The 26,697-nt window shown below is 41.8% G+C and overlaps 1 protein-coding gene across 4 annotated transcripts in view; it reads right to left on the bottom strand.

Moving 5' to 3' along the window:
* Nucleotides 1–26,697, bottom strand: part of DNM3 (dynamin 3) — a 701,664-nt gene that overhangs the window by 117,777 nt on the left and 557,190 nt on the right. For all 4 annotated transcript variants that reach the window (XM_075565015.1, XM_075565024.1, XM_075565031.1 and 1 more), the window contains one exon: nt 26,396–26,507. In XM_075565015.1, coding sequence (XP_075421130.1) covers nt 26,396–26,507 — 112 coding nt within the window. The remainder of the gene's footprint in view (nt 1–26,395; nt 26,508–26,697) is intronic.

Raw genomic sequence — 26,697 nt, 5'->3', positions numbered from 1 at the left:
GCTGCTATAGAGAGCTTGAATCTGAAACACACACACACACACACACACACACACACACACTCCTGGGAATGGTCATCAGCAGTCCGTGGATGGAAACGGAGGAGTAGGCATGTCTGGCGGCATATTAGCAGTGCTCAGGGAAGGCTGGGACACAGATGAGTGCCATGAACTCATTATGATGGTGGCTCAGCGACAGACTGCCCACGTGATGTCCTTCCGAGCATGACTCAGTGCTAAGTTCTCGGGAGCCAAAGCAACTAGTGGGTCTGGAATCAGGACAACTTGACAAAGCTTAAACGTCCCTCGTAGTAGAAATGGTAACAACGATATCAAATATAGCCCACACATTTCAAGAAGCCACTCTTTCCCTGGCACTGTTCTACCTACTGCACATGTCACAGCTCACTCCATCTTTCTCAGGGAAAAGTGACCATCAGGTCCCATTTCACAAGTGCTAAGAGAGCCTCAGAGTACCTTTGTGCAAAATTATTAAGGGACAGCACTAGGGGCTGAAATCAGACGGAAACCTTTAAGTTCTGTACTTCTTGGGCCCTATAATCAGAAGTGTCAATAGGTTTGAAGTTCAAGGAAACTATCAGAGAATGGGGAAAAAATGCACGCACACCAAAATAACACCCCATAAAGTTACTGAAATGAAAATTTAAATGACAGGTGTGTTATAGACTGAATCATGTCCCCAAAAATATGTGTTGTAAATTCTATCCTAATTAAGAATGGGTTGTCTTTGTGGCATTAATAAGGCATATGTGGAGGGTATATCTCTTTTGAGATTTAAAGGAGGTAAAACAACTGAGCAGGGCAGAGGAGGGGGAAACCACATACTAAGCCACATGAAGACTGCGCAGAAGCAGAGGGTCAGAGGAGACAAGGACCTTCTTCCAAAACCTACAGAAAAAGAACGGCTTACCCTAGAGCTAGCGCCCTGAATTTGTTCTAACCGCTTAAACTGTGAGAAAATAAATTCGTGTTTATTAAAGTCACTCACTCGTGGCATTTGCACAGCACTCTCATCCCATGAAGAAAAGAATGCAAAATAGAAGAAGAAGGAAGAAAAAGTAGGACAGCCAGGGGATTGTGACAGCGTGGCGAAGACCTGTGAAGCGGTAGGAAGACTTGGAGACGTCTTGACGATGCTGGCTTGAATCTTGCTCAGCAGAGGGCCAAAGGCAGTCGCATTTCAGCTTGGAAGATTGGCCCCGGGTTCTGGAGAAAACCGAGCCTTCTTTTTCATGGGGCATCATGCTTGTCTGTCCAAATCAGTTGAGTAACTATTCAAAGGATAAAAGCAATGCATTGTTCGACTTCCTGTATCTTGAAAGTTACTGAGGTAACGTGCCAGCCCCAGTGTGAGGCTCTGTATGGTGAACCACGGAGCCCACGGCTGCCTGGAACAGCGAAGGCTGCTAGCAATGCCAGTGTGGAAACCCCAGATTAAGAAGTTCTGTGCGGAAGGCGACATTTGAAAACAGCCATGTATGTTACTAGCTGGCCGTCTGACTGACAGGAATCCATATTGTACCCATTCCAAAGACAGGTGGCCCAAAATAATCCTCAAACTATAGAACATTATCATTACTCTCCCGTGCAAGGACAATTTTGCTGGAGATCATTCAATAATGGTTGCAGTAGTACATTGACAGGGAGCTGCCAGAGGGTCAGGCCAGATTCAGAAGAGGATGTGTAACAAGGGCTATCATTGCTGGTGTCAATTGGATCTTGGCTCAAAGCAGAGAATACTAGAAAGATGCTTGCTTGCGTTTTATTGACTATGCCCTAACAATAACAGCTTGCATGTTGAATTCAGAGATCCATCCACATGCATGTCCAGGGCAAAACACACTCCCGGAAAAACCTTAGGGTATTCTGAACTTTTTCTTCAGGTGGATCTGTAAGCTCGGTGCGAGATTACTGTAGGATTTCTAGGACAGAGTCTGTCCGCAAAGACCTCAAAAGTGCCCTCCCCACCCCATCTGTTTGTTTCTGCAAAGATAGTCTGAAAAGGTCACTGAGATAAAAACCATCATAAACAACAACCAAGCTTAAGGGGGCGGGAGGAGGGGTGAAGAAAAAGGAAGGAAGGAAAGGAGGAACTATCGAGCAAACTTTGAGGGAAAAAGAACGTAAGTTCTAGAAATACCAGCCTATTGTTCTAGTGGCATAGTTTCAACCACAGCAACGCTAAGACGCACAGAGAAAATGCAAAGATAACCCAATGAAGGAACAAGGTAAAAGCCAAAGGGGCCATCTTTGAGGAAGAGCAAACAGATTTTTAAACTACTGTTTTAAATATGATCAAAAAATTAAGGGGAAATTGGAAAATGAACTAAATGGCATGAAGAAGAAAAACGAGAGTATCTGCAGAGTCAGATGGCGCCGAAAGGAACGAAGCCAAGCTAATCCTGCTAGGAACTGGCCGAGGCCAAGAGGCCATCACTACAGAAATGACCTGGTTGTGATTTAATTGTTTGCTATTAAAATAACAAGAAAGAAGAAACCAATCACAAATTCTGGACAAAGCAAATTCTGTAAGAGGTATAGACATCAAAGTAAAAAAATAATTATATGGGTTCAATAATTAATGTGAGTTGAGACAAGAAAAACTTGAACAAATTTGGAAATAGGATGGTCTGAATTGATTCAGTCTAAAGGGAAAACACCTAAGTAACAATGATCAGAGTGCGAGAGCACTGTGAAACAACATTAATGGAATATTATATGCATTATTAGAGTCTCATAAGGGAGAGGAAAAAGAGCAAAATGAATATTTAAAGAATCAATAAAAAACTTTCCAAATCTTGTAAAGACGTGAATTTGCGTTACATGAAGTTCATTGAATTTCAAAGGATAACATCAAGGAAATCTATGTCGAAACACATCCTCATCAAATTGTGGAAAATCAACAATAAGGAGAAATGTTTGAAGGCAAGAGAAACGCATCTTAGAAAAGAAGGAGGAAGCCCTCAGAGGACGAAATGTCCACGTCTTTCCAGAGACCAGGACCGTCAGCAGGCAGCGGAGTGATACAGGGAAAGTGCTGGATGGAAAAAACAAACAAAGAAAAACTGCGATCCCAGATCCTGCACCAGCTAAAACTGTCTTTCAAAGAAGAAGGTGAAATGAAGACAGTAAGAAAAGCTGAGGGTGGTTGCTTTTACCAGGCCTTCCCTAGAAGAAATGCTAAAGAGATTCCCTCTGATTTGGAAGGCGAGGACACTAGATAATAACCAACCTCAGGTATATGGGGAAATTAAAAATAAAACAACCAGAAAAAGTCATTTCAAGGTCAAAAAAAGCTAGTTTGGGGAGGTGTCTTCCCCTCTGCAACCATCTTTGTGATATCTATATCTATACCTATATCTATATCTATATTGCTGTTCTTAGGTCCCACTGTCAGTTCCGATGCACAAGGCAATGGAGCACCTCCCAGTCATTTCCCTGTTTAAGCCCCCATTCTTGCAGCTGCTGTGTCCTGTTTCACTAAGGGTCATCTTCTTGCAGCCACTGCCCCTCAGTGCTTCTCACCCTTCCTGATGCCAAGACCCTGTAATATAGCGCCCCATGTAGTGGTGACCCCCGCAACCATCAAATTATCTTTGTTGTTACTTCATAACTGTTATATAATTTTGCTACTGTTATAAATTGGACGATCCCTGGGAAAGGGTCATTCGACCCCCAAAGGGGTTGCAGCTCACAGGTTGAGAACCACTGTGTTAGAGGATCGGTGAAAAATATTTTATATCAGGGTGCTTCAAAGAGTTCATAGAAAGATTTCATTATCTTTTTAAACTTATCTTTTAATTCCATGGGAGAAACATGAGGCTGTCCACTCCTGTGGAGAGTGACAGCTTTGGAATCTACAGGGCCAGGGCCACAGTGGTGCTAAGAGTCAGAATCCACTCAACAGCAGTCCGTCTTTGATCTAATTCCATTTGTCCACAAACAGAAAGCAGAGATGTTGCTAATTAAAATCAGAAATGAATGTACAATGTCACTCCTGATCTGGCAGAAATGAGAAGATTATAAGAGAATATTACGAACAATTATATGACCACTAGATATGCTAAGTTAAATGGGCACATTCTTAGAAATGTGCAAACTAACTAAATTGACTCAAGAAGAAATAAAAACCTTAGCAGGTCTACAACAAGGGCACTGGTTGAAATAGCAATCAGAAACATCCTAACTAAGAAAAATCTACAACTAGATGGTTTCCCTGGTAAATTCTACCAAACATTTAAAGAAATGGTCAATAAACTAGAACAGGGCAGAATACTCCCAGTTCATTTTAGAGGCCACCAAAATTCTGATACCAAGATTGGAACAAAGACACCACAAGAAAACTACATAGCTGTATGCCGTATAAATATACAAGTAAAAACCTTCAAAATTCTACCAAAGCAAATCCAACAGCATGTTAAAATAATTACACGTTATGAACAAATGGGATTAATCACAGAAATGTAAGGGTGGTTCAATATAAGAAAACCAAACCACACCACATTAATAGAATGAAGGGGAGGGAGCCCACATAATTATCTAAGTTGATGCAAAAAAAGTATTTGATAAAATTCAACACTCTTTCATGAAGGTTTTTTTTTTCTCTCTCAGCAAAGTAGGACCAAAGGGCACTTTCTCAACAAAATAAAGGACGTTTATGAAAACCCACAGTGAGCACCATATCCATCGATGGTGAGGCAGGGTGCGATACCGCAGGAAGTCAGGAACAGGACAAGGATGACCACTTTCACGTCTGCTATTCCACATTGTACTGGAAGTCCTCTACAGAATAGTTAGGCAAGCAAAAGGATTAAAGGTGTTTCAATCAGAAAAGAAGTAAAACTCTTAGCTATAAGTGACATGATTGTGTATCCTTAAGAGTTCCTAAGAAAGATATTTGAAGTAATAAATGACATCAGCAAAGTTTCAGCAACAGTTTTATTTTACATAACAGCAATAATCTGAAATAAAATAAAAACGAGAGAGAGAGAAGGAACCTATTCCTACATCAATAGTGTCTGTGATAGGTAGGTTTATTGTGCCAACCTGGCCAATGAACACATGTGGGATTAATTGAAGGACGGAGTGATAAATGGCTTGGCAAGCCTCGCCTTTCTTGTCTCTTGCTCTTTGATCATCGGACCGGTGTGCGGCTGTGTTAGCTGGTTCTCTGCCTCGACTTACGAACTACCCTACCTGTGGGACACCTAACTCGTGAGTGGACTGTGTCGCTGTAGTTTGAGGTTCCTTCAAGACCTGCCTCACCACAGTGCTGTATTTTACAAGCTGATGCTTTTTTAAAAAGTATTGTTTTTCTCTTTGCATCAAAATGGTCTCTTGTAGCCCAATTCCTGGAAGCATCTCCAATTCTTTTTGAAATCCACTGGGACATAAATAAGAAAATTTGTGAGACCGACGGCTAATTACCTCAAAGAGGACACTTTTAAATGTCTCAATTAGAAATTTTCTTCCATTAAAATTTGGTCAGTGATATTTTACCCTGAAGAATATGCCTCTTCATTATACAAGATTGATCTTTTCTGTCCGATTTTATTATTCAATTAGGCATCCCTAAATAATATTAGCCTTTTCTATTTTAAGGCTGATTCAATTAGTTTCACACAATTGAAATATTTTCTAAGCTCTTACTTAAGTACTATTTTGTTTTCTTTTTTGAATATTGAGAAAATGGCCATGGAGGCCACTTCTGACCTTCTCCAGGTCCCAAGGCCAATTGCCCCAAGGCAGAGGTCAGACATGCCTCCACCCTCCATCCATTTTTACTATTCTGACTTCAATTGTCCTTCCAATACCACTCCTGCTTCTCAGCTGGATTCCCTGCAATGAACCACATATAATTCATTTCAAAGGCCACACAGAACTCACAGATGATGGTCATAATTATAGGGCTTATTAGGGAAGTTAATAAATTACAATTGAGGTGAGAAATGCTCTGAATAGATTTGCTCAGTCAGGATCATCTCATCTCTGCTCTGCCCACAGGCAGGGCTCTCTTTGGGTCTCAGCTTCCTGGTGTGGCCTCCGTCATGCTGGGGTTGTTACCAAGCTCTTTTGTAACATTGCTAATGCCCAAAGGACATGCCTTTCTAGAAGCCTCAACCCAAAGGCACCCAACTGTAGCTCCAAGGGCCAGCAAACCCTTCTCCAATTAAGTACCCTCCGGGACCCACTCCACAAACCAGTCTCCTGCCCCAAAGCACTCAGCTTTATTTGATCTGTGGGCTGGGAAGTCCACCACTGAATTGTTAGTTGCTTCTCTTCTGGTGTCAGAGCTTTCTCCTGGTTCAAGGAGTTTCAAAGCGCAGGGTCTTGGGAACCAAAGACTTCCATCTACTACATGCTCTTTTCTCTCAGTGGTAGTGCAATCTGCCCTTCCTCTTTCTGAGATTGTTCAGTCTATACCCAGCAGGATGGCAGTCATAATTGGACCTGTGAACCACTCACCCCTGAATTATATAATCAAATTAATATCTTCCCCCACCTTCTTACCCATAAGAACCCTCTTACCCAGATCAATCAGGAAAAAGGTAATCTGGTATGAGTAACAAAGTGCACAGCTAGCAGGGTCATATGAAATAATTCCCTGCATTGAAGTGTTTTGTTTTGTTTCACGACATCCATTTATCCCAATAATTAAGACAAATCCACTCTTAACTTTAGACTCCAATACCTCCAATGACACAATCAAAAGGACATTGCTTTGCTGCTGTTAGGTGGTATCATATCAGTTCCACTTCATGTCTACAGTATGGCAAAAGCAAAACAAACCCCTCTGCCATCAAGTCAATTTCAACTCATAGTGTCCCCCCTCGACACAGTTTCCGAGGCTCTGAATCTTTACGGGAGCAAGTACCCACATCTTTCCCTTGCGCACAACGCGACAAAACACTGCCCGGCCCTGCACCAGCCTCAAAAGTGTTGCTATGGCGGGTCTCCTTGTGACGTGCTAGGTTTTAAGTTGACTTGCACTTATGTGAAAGTGTAGGGGTAGGGTCTAAACTGTCGGTCAGGTGGTAGCCTGATAATACCTTCTTGGGGATGTGGCCTTTTTAATAAGAGAGATCTTGGGAAACTCTCTCTCTGCTCCATCACCCTCTTGTTTGCTGGAGCTCTATGTCTGCCTCCAGGGGCAGCCCACCTCCAAGCTGGGCTGCTGATCCAGGGGGAGCCCACCTCCAAGCTGTCGGCACCCTGTCATGTTCCCACCAACCTTGTAACCAATAGCTCTGCACCCTCCAGCCTATGATCTCCCTGTTTGGGCTTCACCTTTCTGGTCTTTGACCTATTAGAGTCTAAAGAAGACTCTGAATAGCATCAGACATATGGACTTGGGTTGGACGAGACAGAAATGTTTTCCGGATATAAAATTACTTCTTGATAGAAAGGTTTTCTTGTATGGGTGTCCATGATTTTTTCCTAGACAGCTTAGCTTAACACACCACTGCTACAGCCACTTTGTCATCTTGTTGAGCGTCTTCCTTATTTTCACTGACCCTACACGTTACCAGGAATGCTGGTGGCATAGAGGTTATGCACTGGGCTGTAATCTTCAAGGTCAGCAGTTCAAAACCACCAGATGCCCACTGAAAAGCGTCTCAGAAACTCAGAGAGACAATTCTACCCTCTCTTATAAGGTCACTGTGAGTTGGCATCCACTTGATGGCAGAGTTTGGTTTTTTGGTTATACTTTACCAAACATGATGTTCTTCTTCAGGGATTGGTTTCTCCTGAAGACATGCCCAATGGGCACGAGACAAAGCCTCACCATCCTCACTTTAAAGGAGAATTCTGGCTATACTTCTTCAAGCCATAGTTATACATATAGTCAGTATTCTTTGCCAGCATTCGGTATTCATAATTCAAAATGATCAATTCTTCATTGGTCTTATGCATTGTTCAGAATTCTCATGCACCTGAAGTGATTGAGAATGCCATGGCTTGGGTCAGGAGTACCTCAGTCCACAAAGTGACGTCTTTGTTCTTTGACACTTGAGAGCGACCTTGGGCAGCAAAGTCATTCAATATTCAATGCCATTCGATTTCTTGACCCCTGGTTCCCGAGTGTTGATTGCGAACACAAGTACAACGACATCCTTGACAGCGTCGATCTTTCCTCTGTTGCTCATGAGTTGCTTCCTGGTCTGACTAGGACTTGTGGTTGGATGTGAAGGGGGGGGGGGGAGGGCTGTCAGCTTTGATTTGCAACAGTAAGTGCTGCAAGGTCTCTGCTTTCGGCAAGCAAAGCTGCTTTGGAAAAGGAATATTGTTCAACTTGAAAGACGCTAGTTCCCCTTATTTTATTTTTACAAGAAAACACCAGATTGTCCCCACTTGTTGAGTCGATTCCAATTGAGGGCGACCCCATGCTCAAAGAACAACTGTAGTCCACAAAGTACTCGGCAGCTGATTTTTCTGAAATACATCATATCAGGCTTTCCTTCCAAGGTAATTCTGAGTGAACTCAAACTTCCACACTTTCAGTCGGCTATTGAGCTCATTAACTCTTTGCACCGTATTTTGGGCCTACTCATCTGACATGCTTTAGGTTTTACTCTGGAAACCTGCCTGCCTGCCTGCTATATCCAATCAGATTATTTAATTTTAGAATGCAAGTATATGGTTTACTATTAATGTGTTCAGGCATAAGCACTATGGGCCTTCTTATGCTTTCTTACAAATTACTGCATACTCATTTTTTCAGACTACTTAAATCGGTGGTTCTCCACCTTCCTAATGCCGCAACCCTTTAGTACAGTTCCTCACATTGTAGTGACCCCCCCAACCATAAAATTATTTCATTGCTACTTCATAACTGTAATTTTGCTACTGTTATGAATTGGGTGATTGCGACCCACAAGTTGAGAACCACTGACTTAAAGCTACTTGAGTTAGTTAGATTATTGTGCCAACCTGGGCAATAAACACATGTGGGGTTAATTGAAGGGTGGAGAGATAAATGGCTTGAAAGTTTCCAGGTCTCTTGCTTTGTGATGGTCGGACCAGGCTGCAGCTGCTTTAGACAGTTCCCTGCTTCAGCTACAAGGCTCACTTCCTGCAAGACAGCCCCAAGAAGAAGCCACTTGGACCTACCCCAATGCAGCCCTGGGTGCTGGAGCAGCCATGTGGAGAGCCCTGCCAGTGCTGAGATGTTTACACATTCACCGATTCAGCTTTCCTCCTGCAGTCGGCATCATAGTGTGTGTTTGTGAGATGGAGGAGGACTTTGTGGATTGGTGTGGGACATATGGGCTAATGTTGGACTTGTGGGCTTGGGCAGCACTGGGTTGGGATGTTTTCTTGATGAGCACTTAACCTTTCTATAAAACTCTCTCTTATACATGAGTTTCTGTGGATTTGTTTCTCTAATGTACCCAGACTATCACAGTACTGCTCTCCTCAATCCTACTTTTTCTATAATTTTTTCTTGCCTTATTGAGTTTATAAAAAGAACAAGTGCCGTGACAGATTAGTACATGGGTGTCTAAAGAAGACAGTTAAAGTCAGTAGAAGATCCATGATAAATATCTCTTGTGCTTCAAGTTTATTTCCTACACTTTTAACTATAAACTCTCTTGTTGCTTCTCTCACTCTCTCTCACGCACACACGTACACACACGTAAACACACACACAAACAAGTCTAGCAAACACACATAATATTCAATGGCTGACAGGATTCTTTAAAATCAAAAGGATACTCTTCTCCTACCCCAGCCCCCACCTGCAAGGAGAATATTTCAGTCTCATCTTATTTCTTTTTTTTTTCTCATCTTATTTCTTAACTTCTGAATATTTTGTTACACAAATGAATGGGTTGGTCTGAGGCAAACAAATTGATTTATTTAAATGTAAATGTTATGGAATTATTTTAACAATAACAAAAACTGAATTACTAGATTTTTAAATCGGCAGATCAAAGGCCAGAAAGTAGGCTGTGTGGTGACTCCCTGATAATGTGCAGATGCGATATTTATTATTTCTGCATCCAGGCCAGCTTTAATGGGCACCGGTGCCAACAGGTACAAAGCTGGAATTTGGGGAAGAATGATTAGTCAGTGGGGGCGTCTGAGTTCTACAGCATTTGAGCACTTGAAACAAAGATACCATTGAGAACCACAGGCAACGATGGAATGTGGGCGTCCAGAGACTCGTGACATGGTCCTTTAACCATAGGTAACTCAGCTAGGGAAAAAACAAATATTTGCACAGCCCCGGCAAAGGGAAAGGAGCCAGCACAATCTACAAACTGGTTACATAAATCATCATAATAAAGAGAAATACAGAATTTTGTCACATTTATAGGGTCTCTGATCCTTTTCTATTTTTAAGGTTTAATGATTTCTCTGATGTTATACATAGTTCCCTGTATATTCCGTTTCCATAAGAATTTAATATTTCTGTGCCTTACTCATCATCCTCCATTTAAATACCTTCCTTGTTCTGTTTATCTTTCTCTTAGTTTGAAGCCTTTAAAATATTTTTACAAAAATATAGTATCATAAGGAGTAAGAAAATGACACAGAAATCAAAATAAAAAGTGACCAGACTGTTGACATTTTGCTATATGTCACCCAGGATTTTTATGTGCCAACACATGCCCCTCTGTATACATTTTTAAACAAAAATGAAATTATGTTACACATGATTCACACAGGCTATTTTTCCCTAGTTAATGTAGCATAAAAATCTCAATTTTGAATGTTATTTTTAAAGTGTCTACATAGTATTCTTTTGAGTGTATGTACCATATTCTATTGAACAATCATCTCTGATGGATATTAATGCTATCTTTAAACATTGATAATTACATTTTAGAATAATCATTGGACATATACAATTGCATAATTATTGAACTATTTGATAAAGCTAAATTTTTATGGATGGAATTGTTGAACCAACAAACTTGCAACTAACCAAGCCTTTGATAATTGGCGTCTGGGAAATCTGCATGTACATTCTCACTTAAGAATGGCTTCATCTGGTCCCACTATGAGACACGATGTCCCACGCTGACCCATGGCCCTGCAGGGGACAACACTGGAGACTCAGTGTCAGGATTGTCCCTGTCTCACCCCACCACACCGAGGCAAAACACTAAGGGTGTGCAACAGAGCAGTAAGGGAAGCAAAACAGGGAGGTCCCGAGGGAGTGCAAAGGATGTACTTTGGGACCAGGGCATGGAACCCCATGAGACTAGACTGGAGGACACTTCTAGAGGCCAACATATAGACCTTGAACTATTTACAGGTCTTTCCTTTTTTCATTTAAATTTTATTTACTTATTTATTTATTTTTGGTCATTGGTTTTTGTTGTTGTCGTATTTTCTTTTGTCCCTTTCTCTTGCCATGTCTTGTTTTTTGTGCATATTATTATCTGCAGGTCTATTTACATGATTGCCAAAGATAAATGGGTGCATAAGCAAATGTGGTGAAGAAAGATGATCGTGCCGGGCTACCAAAAGATATGGCATCTGGGGTCTTAAAGGCTTGAAGGTAAACAAGCGGCCATCAAGCTCAGAAGCAACAAAGCCCACATGGAAGAAGCACACCAGCCTGTGTGATCACGAGGTGTTGAAGGGATAAGGTATCAGGTATCAAAGAACAAAAAAAATCATATAATTGTAAATGAGGGGGAATGTACATTGGGAACCAAAAGCCCATCTATAGGTAATGGGACATCCCCTTACAAGAGGGTTCCAGGGAGGAGACAAGCCAGTCAGGGTGCAGTGTAGCAACAATGAAACATGCAACTTTCCTATAGTTCTTAAATGCTTCCTCCCCCCACTATTATGATCCCAATTCTACCTTACAAATCCGTCTAGAACAGAGGATGTACACTGTTACAAATAGGAACCAGAAATAAAGGGAATCCAGGACAGATAATCCCTTAAGGACCAGTGGTGAGAGTGGCCATACCAGAGGGCAGAGAGAAGGAGGAGTAGAAAGGTGAAACCGATTATAAGGATCTATATATAACCTCCTCCCTGGGGGTCAGACAACAGAAAAGTGGGTGAAGAGAGGGAGACATCGGACAGTGTAAGACATGAAAAATAATCATTTATAAATTATCAAGGGTTCATGAGGGAGGAGGAATGGGGAGGGAGGGGGGAAAATGAGGAGCTGATACCAAGGGCTTAAGTGAAGAGCAAATGTTTTGAGAATGATGATTGCAACAAATGTACAAATGTCCTTGACACAATAAATAGATTTATAGATTGTGATAAGAGTTGTATAAGCCCTCAATAAAATGATTATAAAAAATAAGAATGGCTTCATCATTATCATCCACCATGTCTATTCTTTCTCATTATTCCTATCATGCTTATAAATATTTCCTATTATGCCTATTATATTTATATTTACATCTATACATATTTGTGTACACATACATTTGAAGAAGCTTCAAAAAGTTTACAGAAAAATCAAGTTACAACATAATGAAATTTTTCCAAGAACATTTTTAAGCTCCTTCATATATCTCTAGTCCCGGGTGGCGCAGACAGCCATGTGCTTGATTAGTAGCTTATAGGTTAGCCATTTGAATCTACCCAGAGGAACTTTGGAAGTCAGGTCTATAAAGATCTACTTTCCCAAATGTCACTGCCTTGGAAATCCTCTAGAGCAGTTCTCTGCTGCGCACAAGTCAACTCGGTAGCAACGAACAATAGAAGGTAGCAACGAACAATAGAAACCACCAACAGCTATAATAACAATGACAACACTGGTAGCTGTTGATTCAGCTTGACTTCAACTCATGGCCATCCCATGCGTGTCAGTGGGGATGAGCAGAACTGTGCTCTGCAGAACATCCAATGACTAATCTTTCAGAACTGGAGGGTCGAGGCTTCTTCTGAGGCGCCTCTGGGTGGACGAGAGCCCCCATTCTTTGGACAGCAGCGGAGAGTGTTTGCAGAAACAAAAGATTAAAAGTCTACTTTTAGATAAAAATGCTTGATTTTCTGATATAAGAGCTTGACTTTTAAAACAAAGCTACCATAGTGTAATTTCTAAAATCAAACTTGAAGAAAAACGTTTCAAAACAGAGGTAGAAAGATTTTTGGGGGGGGGTGGTTTTAAACCAATTCCTTAAAAAATATCATAGAACATTAAAAAGAAAAGGACAGGACTGTGAGAAAAAGCATGTCAAACCAGTTATGATGTCTGTCTTAACACCAGTCCCCCTGAACAAGAAATACATCATTCTTTTTGACAAAACAAAAATATATAAACAACCCCCAAGTACCCCCATTGTCACTCACTCTGAGCTTACTGAATGCAAATCAACCCTTGCTTCTTTCTACAATATATTTGCTAAGATCAATGAATTTGGGAGCATGCTTGAGATTCCAACTGTCTTCTCAAAGTTGTCTATCCCCAAATGAATTGTCTCTTCCTCCAACTGGTTAAGATTAAAGTTAGGGGTTCAAAAAATAGACATTAACGATGCTCTTTTAAGGTTTGTTTGCCAAAGAAAACCAAAGGCTCATGGTTGTTGCGATGATTGAGATAGACAATTCATCTTTATATGCACATGGAACTAAAATATCACGTTGAGGCCAGTAAGTTTTTATCGTTTCTTTTAACTTTAATGATATCCTTATTGGGTTACGAGCCAGATGGGCCCTCCTTAAATCCCAGGGAAATTCATTTGCTAAGAACCTTTGCCTGAAAATCTGGGAACGCACATGCATTATTTAAAGGAACTGACCCTAAATGAGCGGACTGTGCTTATGCTCCTTAGAACTTTCTGACTTTCAGTCATGCACGTTTAAAATATTAGAGGGAAATGTACATCATGACAGTATATTTTATACTCCCTTGATCCGCCAAGATTCTAGTACGCATCATCAGTAAGACATTCCAGGTGGTGAGGAGATACGTTTTCATTACTTTTCTATACTCTGTCACGTGAACAGTACTTGCTGTTTTCTGTATGCCTCTCACTTCATTCATTGTTAACATTTTGCCTCATTTGCTGCCTCATTAGATATAGGCAACCTACTTATTCTTGGAAAAAGAGACCAGTCTGAGTGTTCCTTGGACATGAAGATGGTCTCATATACATGTTATCAGGATAGATCAGTCCCTAGAGGACGGCATCATGTTTGGCAAAGTAGAGGGTCAGGGAAAAATGGATGGACCGATATGGTGGCTGAAACAATGGGCTCAGACACAACACGCATGAGAATGGGGAAGGACTGGGCCATTTTTTCTTTTTTCTGTTGTACACAGGGTCCCCATGATTGGAGTCAATGTGATGACACTAACAATAACCATATATATGTATAATATGTAATCACATATACATGTGACTATACATATTGTTTTTCCTAAATCGTTTGACAATGAGTCTCAGACATTATGTTCCTTGACCCCTGTGATAGGTTGTGTGTCAACTTGTCTCAGCCATAATACTTAGTGGTTTGGCAGTTGAAGCCTAGGAATCCCCCATGATGTGACTGAATATAGTGTAATCAGCCCTACAGTGGGATTTGCTGTGAGTGTCAGATTGGTTATCAGAAGGTTAAAAGGAATGCTAGCCCCTCAGGTCACAGGCCTGATGCAATTGAAAGGAATTTTCCTCAAGATTCTGGCCTACTTCTTACATAAGCAGATACTGTGGGAAAGTCTGCTGGGCTGAATGAGCACCTGGCTCATCACCCTCTGGTTCTATGGACTTGAGCAAGTGGCCTGCCATGTTACCTGCTGGCCCTGGGAGCCATTTGCAGCCTACCATCTGACCTGCTGACCTAGGATTCATTTGCCACTGCAGGCTGATATCAGTCTGTGGTCTTCTTGCTGGTCGTTGGTTGATCAGCCCCCAAAGACACACAAGTCAGCAGAAGTCTCCAGCTTAACACCTGATTCATGGAACTCAGACTGACATGTTCATATCTACAACTATGTAAGGCCATTCTTCTTGAAATCAATAAACAAATACAGATATAAAATACACTGATTTTGCTTCTCTGTAGAACCTAGCTTCTAGCCCATCCCTTAAATATTTTACTGTATATTTCCTGAGAACATAATTGCAATGTTAGCACCAAAATTATGAAACGTACTTTTTCAGAGAGAAAAAGAAATAATGGGCCTGGAAGAACATTTTTTTCCGAGAAATTATGCCCCTCAAAAGGAAAAATTTGCTTCTTCAGAGAAACGACAAAATACACGAGGGAGAAACATGAACTTTGGGGTTTAGTTCCATTTTGTGTCCATAATGTAAATTTAAATTTGCATCTGATTTAGAAGTCTGTTCTTGGAATCGTTTTGAGGATTAGCTCCCAAAATAAAAGTCCAATCTAAAGAAAGCTAAAGCAGATCAGTTTTGCATCAAGAGGACGTGTGTGTTGCGCTTGCGTTACAGTGACTATATATCGGTTAGATGAATACATTTTGTCCTGATCATGGAGACTCGGACCAATTAAGCAGGGCTCATGGGCTCATGGGCTCATTTGCTTTGCACGAAAGAAGCAGCCTGTGCAAGTTTCCAATGAGTCACCTTTTAGAATTGGCTCACACACATGGCAGGCAACAAGTCAGGTATGCTGCCTTGGGGACAACTTAGAACAAGCATTCCAGCGGGCGAGGGGAAAAAAGTCTCACAGTCTCTTTTTGAAGACTCCAGATCTATACTCTGGAGACAGCACAGCCTGTATTCCAATGTTTTCCATTTTCACTGAAATTCTAAGCTCAAGGAAAATCGCATGCAGATGTGTTGTTTGTGATCTGAGGAGGTTCTTTCTCTCCAGAGTCCATGCCAGTATAAAAAAATCATATTCTTTAAGAATTAACATTTTATTTTTATATAAACTCTCCTTTTTTGATAATGTCAACATTTTAAAATAAGGCATAAATATAATAAACATTGGCACCTCAGAAATATTCTCTTTTTGACTGAAAAACCAAACAGTAAGCACTTGCTTCTGTGGTATCCTTCAACCAACCTCCAATTCTAAGTGGTACCTGGGGTTCCCCCACAGCAAACTCCCCATGCACACAGCACGGGTGGTGATGCACACAGCACAGGTGCTGATTGGAGGTTCTTTGAGATCAAGGGAGGCCTTCAGCATCAACTTAGAACTTCTGCATTTTATTGCTTATTTGAAAGTCAATAAATGCTATCACAAGGGAACCTTTTATTATGCAGAAGAACAGGCAACACAGAGCAAATGGATGAGGGCTACTATGGAGAAGTGTCTCCTTTGAGGAATTTCACAAATGCTTTCAAGTCAACAGTGAATCACCAGTGAAAGAGAAAAATCACAAACGCTTCTTGAGTGGCCGCAGGGTTAGCCCCTCCCCAAGTGTCAGCGGCTGGTTGCCTGATGGCCAGCACGCACACATTCTCCGTTAGTGCGCCCAGGGCTCGTAGAAAGCAAACTCGAGCAGCCGCGCGTGACAGTCCATGGAATGGAGGTGATCAGGAGTAGACACACTCTTCAAGGATTAAAATACACTATATGGTAAAGGAACTAGAATGTGGGCTTTATCATGTGTCCATGTGTTTGTTTGTCCCTCCATCCCACCCAAGAGATGTGGTACTAGTTGGAAATCTCATCCTTTACTTTCTAAAGGAAGATTTTAGTCAATTATTTAAGTCACTCTTTTAAAAGTACACTAGCCATGAGCTGAGTTTACTCCTTTGTTTCCTTCTAAAGTGCCGTATCTTGTGCTGTCCCTTTTTAAACTTTATTAAATATTATTACTTGGTTATAAACAGTTAGATCAAGACATCCATTTATGAAGTGACACATTTTCAATGCCAACCATTGATGTCAACTTATTCTATAAGACCACATTCCATCAAATTAAACTGCAAAAGATTTCCCACATTTGTTTTACATTTTGTATGTATGGCTTATGAATAGCAATTTTGATGGATTCCAGCTGGTCTAAATATGCAGGCTTACCCATATAAAAAAGACTCAATTCATATTGTATTCAAAAACGGCCATTTTAAGTGGGCCACCTCGTAAGAGGAAGTACTAACATTTCTCCACAGAAATCTTGAGCAAAAAAAGGAACCATGCAAAAATTCTTGCTGAACTTAAGGTCATCTTCCCCAACTGCATTATTATTCTATAACTGGCAGAAGTGACAAACAGTTCTAATATTCCAGAAAAGTGAAATTAAAAAATAAACAGAAGAGCAAACCGGTGACCTACTAAACAGCTTGTTTACCTACTATAACATTAAAATAATGTCCACTACCTCGTGTGTTGCCTAGCTTCCCAGCTCCATCGCACGCACGTCTGCCTTCCCCCTCCATTGCCCGCCCCCTCTGACTGCATCCCCGCTGGAAAACACCCAGGGCCACATCGGGTGTTGCCCCCACCCTCCTCCATCCACTGCAAGGCACCTTCAAAGTGGGGCACGGATGGAGTGCAGTTTCACCCACAAAGCCAGCCACCCTTCTCTTCCAGACTGCCTTTGGGATTCTCAGCACTGCACGCGAACGTGAGGGCTGTGACTTGGGGCAACGTTTTCAATTGCACAGAACGACATGCGTGTTGTACTCTCTGCAGAAGACGGTTAAGTCGCCGGAATCTGTGCTCTCAGTCTTCACCCCTCCCCCTGAACTGCCCGCTCTGATCCCAGCAGTGCCAACACACGTTTCACCCCCTTTCCACAGCCCAGCCCTCGGTGCCCGGGCACACCCTGGACAGCCCAACGTGCACAGGCACACCGCCGAGGACACATGCAGAAGAAGGGGCAGAGCGAGCGAGCGGCGCTGCAGCAGAGCCAGGAACTTACTTTGCTGTTCCCCTGTGTGCGCAGCCGCAAGGGAAAAGAAAAGAAGAGACAGGTTAAATGTACGTTTGTGTTCAAATTGTGAGGATTCTTTTTTTCTCACTAGAGTACAGTCGAAAGAAAAACATTTGTCACTGACGCCCCGTACACACTATAGACAATTCACAGGCTCCCTTCTGCTGATTACAACGCTGCGTTTCCAACAGCAGAAAAATTATGTCAGCGATCTCTCCCCACTGCTTGCCACTCAGAATACGAAGGGCATGGGAACCTGCCCCAAAGACGAGGTCTGAATGGGTAAAAAGTCAAGGGCTCGAAAGGCAAAGCATTTAGTCGTCTGCTCACCCTTTCCCAGAAGCCCCTCCTCCAATATGCCAAGTAGCGGAACATTTCATCTTTAAACAAACACTGCATCCTTGGATTCAAAGAAGGTGGGGGTGGGGAGGGGAAGGGAAAGGGAGCTGAAAAAAGGGGTGGGTGGTTCTGGGGAGACAGGGAAAGTGGGCCAAGTTACAACCCTAGCCTCTCCTGTTCCTTTCTGTTGTAAATTAGGAGTTTTGTCTTGGACTGGCATGGCAAGGAAAGGCTGCATAGTGGGCAGGCTGCCAGTATAAATACTGGTCCGCCTTAGAGAGAGGCCATCAGGAAAGGTTAGTCGCCAAAAACTGTAGCCTGTCTAAAAGTCACCCTCGGCATGGAGACACAGAGAACAGCCACAGTTGGAGGGCGAGTGGGTCTCCTGTTTCAAATTGGAGCTTCAAGGTTGTGATTTATATCAAACAATTTAACCCACATATGGCTTAAAAAAATAAGAGTGATTCATGACTCCCAGGGCGACCCAAGTCCTTGTGAGGTCAGACCCGGTGGGGGGGAGGGGGACGTGATGGGGTGTGGGCAGGGAACAGATCTGACCGCTCCTCACAAGGGGCCCAGGAGGAATTTCTCACCGAGCTGTGGCTGAAGTACTTGCATCTGTGGGGGAGGCTGAGGCCACCGCCCCTGGCAGTGAGTGTTCAGTGTTCAGTGTGGGACCCGGAGGGAGGAAATACATGTGGATGCAACCAGCCCAGGAAAGTGTGTTTTTCTGAAAAGCCAATAATTGGCGACTGTGAGGGCTTCAGCCAGACACTATGAGAGTCGTCATATTTGCTGAAGAAAACACGACTTTACAGACACTAAAATATGGTGGAGCAGCTTCTTGGCCTGTGAGCTGTCATCATAGGTTATAAACGTTAACTCCGGCCAGCTGACCGGACACTTGCATAATGGCACCATTCTGAAGCCTATGCCAACTTTTCAATAAGCAATAAAGATCCCCACTGGGAACCTTAACTGGAGTGAAAGACTATTTGAAAGCATAATAGAACTCTGGTTTCCCCAAGAATGTCAGCAATATTGCAGAAAATACCTCAAAACAGACGGGGTTTATTGCATTCCACGCAATGCAGTTTTTGATCTATTAAATGACTTTCTGGAGCACAGCGGAGCAGTTTTGCACATTGGGGAATGCCTGGTTTGCACACTCGATGGCAGCTGGTTCTGTTTGTGGTGGTAACCGTGATGTCACCAATAGTGACCACCAGAGGACATGGCGTGACTATGACATGTCTGTTCAGTTCAATTCGTTTCCAGTCGTCTATTCTGAGAGAGTCATAGCAGTCACGACCCGTGAAAGTTAAACGTCGTACTTCCCTCTCTGTGCTCGGTGACTGTGATTTGTGCGTAAACCTCAGAAAGTGCCTCCCTGAAGACAAGGCTCTTTAGCTGCTCCAAGTTCGGTGTGAAGCTCAGCCGAAAATGCCAATCCGTGGGTGCTTAGGGGGGCTAGGTGCTGGATGTTTTCAAGCTCATGTTTTCATTCTGCTGAACGAAAGCATTTGCGTGGCCATCGCCATATTAATAACGCGCGGAGGCTCATGACTGTACCTTTTCTCCGTTTAGAATGATAGCGACCCTTCCGTTTCAGTCTACCCAAGAAGAACTTCTTTAGTTCCAAAAAGGACTTCGTTATAAACTATTTTCGATCTCTAAGGCAGTTCTCCTAATTGAGCCTGAGAGGGCTCAATGTTCTGAGGACCGGTGAATCTATGGAAACAGCTTCACTTTCTACGGTCTTGGATAATCTCCCAGGAAATATACTGTAGGGGAGGATCACCTCCAAGAAGAGCTAATAGAAGCCTCTTTAAAACCCCGAGGTGCTAGTGTGGGTGGGGATCTACCAGTATGCAAAACTGAGCATGCGCCACATTTATTTCCAGCGCACGCCTGCCTCTGAGGCCGCTTCCTTCCACTAGCCAGCAGGCCAGCGTCAAGGGCAGGCGTGTGAATGCTCACTTCCCCTGACAGCCTCCGGGCCGCCTCTCCCTCAGGGAGCAGCCTCTCTGCTTCCTCAGCCCACAGCTGGGCACCCCTCCTTCACAGGCCAGGAGTGTCCCCCTGGCAGTCTCCAAAGAAAAGGGAACTACTCCATTGGGACTTGTAACTTCATGGACACATGGCCTATTTTAAATAACAATAGGTGCTAAGAGAGCGCCGAGCACATTTACCATGCTGCAAGCACCAAGTGCATTTTTTTTCCCAGAAGCCTTCACCTACAGGCAGTCCCGGGTCAGGAAGGTGCGATTTACTTACAACACAGTGATAAACTAACCAAGTAACGTACGACATGCAAAAAAACATTAAAAATGAGAGCCATTTTGTAATAACAAATAGGCACTACTTTCCTCTGTGGATAAAATATCATTCTGATGACTGTAATATTCGCTAAAGAAAAGGAGCCCTCGTGGCACAGCGGCGTAGGCATCGGGCTGCTCACTGAGAAGTCGGCAGTTAGGCTTCACCAGCCTCTCTGAGGGACAAAGAAGAAAGACTGACAGCCTCAGAAACCCGCAGGGGCCAGCTCTGCTCCGTCCTACAGGGCCACTAAGAGTCTGAATGGACTTACAGGCAGCGATTTGTTATGTGAAAGATGTGTTCCTGGATTTTATAGTGTTTCTCTAATGTCTTTCCATAGAAAAGTATAATGTATACTAGGCAAACATTGGACTAACCATTCTAAACATACAAATTCGACTGAAATCTAGATTTAGGAATGGAACTCTAATGTGGAGACTGCCTACGAGCTTATAAAATCACTCTGAGGAAGGCATTATTAATTTGAGCTTAAAGAACTCATTTGAGAGCATGTCACTGAACACATTGTTTCAAAGACTGGAATTCCTGAATACTTACACATAATTCGAATCTTAGTGTGCCAGAAAAATCAGCCATCTGTTTTATTGTCAATAGATATGTAGCTGTATTCACATTTATAGGAAAAATTTACACATGTCAGTGAAACAACATTCTTAATGTTATTTAATTGTAGCCTCAAGTTACACACACACACTTTGATTGTATCTCAGTATCATCAATTCAAATAATTTCACTAGTAATAGCTTTAATTTTGTAACCAAGATCTTATGAACTTATTTTTGTAGTGGTTACAATTTCAAGTTGATGAATAAAGGCTATTGAAACCAAAATTAAAAGAAATTCTGCTAAATCCAAATTCAAGTTTAGATATATTTTTAAGCCACTGAGGCTGTTCATAAATATCAGGTGATGTTAAATTTGTGGCTAAGAAGGTGACTTGTCAATTCATACATTGAGTGGCATAGTGCGAAAATTAATTCAGGCCTCCTTATATAATGTTAGGGCCACATATTGTGGCTCAAATTAGAATTTAATATTGCTTTTGAGATTAAAAAACAAAGGATTTTAAGTAGGTAGAACATCCACATAGGAAAATAATGAAATTTTTTTGGGCTGTCCATTTTTCAAAAACCCACTGCAGTTTTTATCACAGTGTATTTTTTTTTTCATCTTTCTCTTTCAAGGTTTTCAGTGACGTATGTTTCCAACCTATATTGCTTCCTCGTCTGTCTGAGTCTTTGGCCTCACTGACACTGTCCACATGGGTCAACCCCACTGACGTTTGAAATACCGTTGTATAGCTTCCAGCATCTCAGGAACATGGAAGTCACCCTATTATAACAATGACAGATGAACTATAAAACAGGAGTTACAATTTTTTTTAAGTTTAAATTTCTAGTGTCCACCGTACTAGAGATAGACTAAGGGAAGAAAGAAGGGTGAGAAAGTTAAAAAAAATTTAAGAAATCCCTTGGGAAATGACATGAAACAAAAGAAACAGGGTGGACATTGGATATGACTGACGTGCATACCATGTTCATCAAGCAAACATGAGGAAATAAATACGGGGCAGGGGAGAGAAAAGTATGTCCTAAACACACGTGGCTTTAGTACTTTCGTACACACACAAAAAAATTTGTTCAAACTACCATTTTCATTCATGCTTGCGAAAATAGAGGTATCTTGTGCAGAAAATAGTACGCTTAGTCTAGATTCATATGTTTGTGTGACAGACATATAATTAACTTTTAGGGTAGCAATTGATTGATTTGTTGCTAACTCAATGGTTTGTTGATATAAAACCAAGTCATGACACTATTTCAGGTCCTACAGATTTACTTAGAGACATATCTGTCAATAGGTTAGTTTGGCTTCTTGACCAAACCTTATTAAACTGGTAATTAGGTACCTAGAAGTACCTTTCCTCCAAACATTGAAAACTGTTTTGGTAAGAAAAAGTCCATGAGAGTTAATGTCAAACAATTTTTTTTTCCATTGTGACAATGTACCTGCTTATTCTTCAGGGTAGCAAGGGCTATCCTACAAAAATTTCCCAAGGAAACCTTACCCAATTGTGAGAGGTAGGTTTGTTGTGCCAACATGGCCAATGAACACATGAGAGATTAGTTGAAGGGTGGAGAGATAAATGGCTCGGCGAGCCTCACCTCTCTCTCTCTTGCTCTTTGATCATCGGACCCGTGTGCGGCTGCCTTGCTTGTTCTGTGCCTCCATTTGCAAGCTACACTACCTGTGGGACACCTAACCCGTGGACTGTGTCGCTGTGATGTGAGGTTCTTTTAAGACCTGCTTTGCCACGCTACTGGAATATACAACTCTTGAGCTGGGGACTGTCGGACCCTGTCATCTGGCTGACTGTTGGTGACCTGCTTGCTGTTTGCTGCCTGTGCCCGGATAGCCTGAATTGCTCCACAGAGGGCTACCTGGCAGCCCTCAAGACTTGAACGACTTTCAGTGTACTAGCTGTCTCATGGGAGTGAGTTGCACTAAGCCATTTGTACTGCTTTATAGATTAATTAACTGTCTGTTTCTTACATTATCTGTCTATCTAGATGAATATGTATAAAATTATTAGTGTCCTCATTTTGTTTCTCTAGAGAACCTTGTCTAACACACCTGTCCACCTTGATAGCCATGCTCTTGCATCTTCAGACTTCTTTTTGTTACCAAAACTTAAAGCACATTTCAAAGAAACATGATTTGCATCTCCCAAGGATGCTCAAATTGCCATCTGACATGGTATAAATCAAGAGTTCGTATAGAACTAAATGGAATTATGCTGAGAAGAAATTGCCCCACAGTGTGATACTTTTTGCTTAATAAAGGTGCCCACGATTTTGCAGCAATACGTTTCGACTTACCTTCCTCTGTGTGTGCGCATATAATTAGGCAAATTTGGAAGACAGAAAATAACAACGTATTTATAATCTCACCATGCTATGTTTTAATAACCACATTATTTTCTCCCCTCCTCACTTAATGAAAGTAGTTTGTGATGGTAATTACATAATCACTAGCAATAAAAATAGAGGGCGTACTTGTACCTCCCCTGTTCAGTGCTTCAATTGTGTCACTGAATCATTGCAACCACTCTATAAAAGGGCAGGGACCACTATTATCTTCATTCTAGAATCGTGACATATGAAATGTAAAAAGATTAGAGAATCTCCCCAAGAGCACAACCTGTATGTGAGCATCGGGTATTGACATCTAGTTTCGCACTAAAGAGCCCTAACGGCGCAGTGGCGAAGCATTCAGCTGCCAACTAAAAAGTCAGCGAGTTGAATCAGCAGCCCTCCTCGAGAGAGAGCTGCAGCTGTCGGCCTCTGCAAAGCCCAAACCAAACCCACTATTGGAGAGTCAAGTCGGACTCCTAATGACCCAAGAAGACGGAGCAGAACTGGTCCAAGGGGTTTACAAGGCTGTAAATGTCCATAGATTCAAGCCACCTCATCTTTCTCCCGAGCTTGGAGACCCTTGGAGCCAGTTCTGCTCTGTCCCATTATGGCCACTGTGAGTTGGAGTTGACTTGATGGCTGCAGACTCGTTTGGCACTAGAGCTTTTGCTCCATTGCACACTATTCCATTAGCTGACTCTAAGCCCTCCAGTTTCTTCCCTTCTCACTAAGAACAAAATCCAAAATTCCCACAGTTTCTTTCAAATGGCTCTTTTTGGATATGTCTGTCACTGTCCTCTTCCCTTACTGTGTTCCAAGCACACTGACCCTGGTGCTCTAGGACACTAGGCTGGCTTGACATGTGCTGTTCCCCTGCCAAGAACACTGGCCTTCAGATCTCTGTATCATTACTCCCTTCTTTGCCTTGTTGTTGTGTGCCGCTGAGTCCGTTCCAACTCACAGGGACCCTACAGGGCAAGGTGGGATTGCCTTACAGGGTCCCCAAAGCTGTACACAAAACAGATACACACTACCACAGCTTTCTCCCACAGAGGGGCTTAGGGACGAGCCGCTGACAGTCAGTGAGCAACCCAACCTGTAACCACTGCACTACCAGGGCAGCTTGAGTGCCTACCCAAACGCCAACTCTCCAAAGGGACACTTCCTGACAACCTTTACAAAATAGCACTCCGCCTTCATTCACTCTTCACTGATCCTTTCACTTTTTTTTAACTTACCACCATCTTATAAAATGAACAGTTATTTACTCATTTATCATGTTATCACTACCTTAAAAATTAATAGTTATTTATTTATTCATTTATCAATGAAGCCAGAACATTATTGTTCACTTTTTATCATTAGTGCCCAGAAGAGTATCTGGAAAAACAAACATGTCCATAGGTTTCTAGGGAACAATGAGTGAAAGAGTAAGTCTGTGTACATTGTACAATATTTAACATTGTGAAATTAAATGCACCTCCATCAAGGGATAAGGAAGTATAGTAGGTACTGGTTATAAGCAATAAAAATAGCACTCGGACTCTGAAGTGATTTCTCATTGTAAGCTTCAGTATGGCATGCATGAATCTACACATGCATGAATCCAGCAGAGGAAAAGCTGGACAATAGCTATGGACCCGCGTGACTTGGGGACCACAGGGGAAGTTTCACTTCAAGACATTAATGGAAAGATGGAATTAAAACACAATGAAAATTTCCAGGAAGCTTTTACAGTCACTCACATACAGTGGGACTCATTGCTGAAGGTACTAACCAGGCAGGTCTAGGCTGGGAAAGAGTTTTATGTGTGAGCTAAAACTCTAGAAATAAGGAGACTCATTCTTGGAACTCTGCTAAGTTATAACCCATATAATGTGGTCAGGTTTGAAATTTCCACAAAGCTACTGTGCCCTATACTACGGATTCCCTCTGGAAGGGACTGTGTCCCTATTTAAGTCTAGAAAGGATACCACTTATGCATGATCAAGCACTGTGGGGGTCAAGATGGACTATATTCCCAAGACATGGTTTCAGGACTAGTATTTCTGGGAAGAGCCTGGGAAACGTAACTTTCCAGGGAGAAGCAAGGAGCAAGTGTGAGAACTACTCACTGGCAGCGTCTGCTTAATGCTTTGTGTGGACATGTGGAATATTTTTTCTTAAACTTAAATTCCGATCGTCTGTATAATATTACATTTCCCAAAGAATACAAAAGAGGAGGTCTGTTTATTCACATGAATTAGAGAAATGTCTCCAGACACTTGAAGTGTATTAATAAAGATAAGTGGGGACAGTAAGACACACACACACACACACACACATATGTCTCCTAATTTCATCTTTCCATCAAAGTTTGAAATCCTCTTGTACCCTGGACCCTACAAATGGAAGTCAAACTTTTCCTGTGGTCCCCAAGTTACATGGGCTTCATAGCTATTGTCCAGTTTTTCCTCTGTTGGATTCATGCATACATATATGCAATATATATATATATATATATTTCTTTCATACTTATGATGATATTAACCAGAGTTTGAACACAGATATATATATATATATATATATATATATATATATATATATATTGGTAAAGGTAATACAGACAGGAAAAAAAGATAGATTTTTATAGAAAGAGGTATATTTTAGAATTGGTGTTATCATGATTGACATCATATATAGTGGCTCTACAGAGACCAATATAAACTTGTTTTCTCAGTATTATGGCAATGGTGGGGAAAACATAAAGGCAAATAAAAAGAAAAGAGTTCTCTTTTGGTCTTTTTGTCTTTAACAATATACTGGTTAACATCTTAAATGTAAATCTACAGGAGAAAAAAAGAAATGTAAGTAAGCAAAGTAGCCATTAAAACTGTGTTGAATTAATTAAGTCAATCGAACATTTGTTTATCCAGAATATGGCATTCACGTTATCATGTTTTTGTAAATACAGGTAAATAATTGAAAAATAGATGCAAAAATATATCCAACTTACTAAAGATTTATCAGGGTATACTCCAGCTCTCAGGAGCGAGGCCTTCCAGCTGTCCACATCCTCCTGGGAGTCACATGCCAGCTCAAGGAAACGATAGTCTTTGTATACATTCCTGGAATAACAACAACAACAAAAAAACCATGCTCTTAGATTTAAGCAAAATTCTACTAGACACATTTTCCACCTGCTTCTCCTGAGGAGCCATTGGTGGGTTCGAACAGGCACTCTTTGTGTTATCAGTCAGGTGTCTAACCACTGCCCAGCTAGAGCTCTTGGAGAGATGATGCACAAGTGCAGAACAG

Source organism: Tenrec ecaudatus, chromosome 1, assembly GCF_050624435.1.
Source record: "Tenrec ecaudatus isolate mTenEca1 chromosome 1, mTenEca1.hap1, whole genome shotgun sequence".
Classification (NCBI taxonomy): Eukaryota; Metazoa; Chordata; class Mammalia; order Afrosoricida; family Tenrecidae; genus Tenrec; species Tenrec ecaudatus.
Note: the sequence above shows the minus strand (reverse complement) of the source record. Positions and strands in the feature narration are given on the sequence as shown.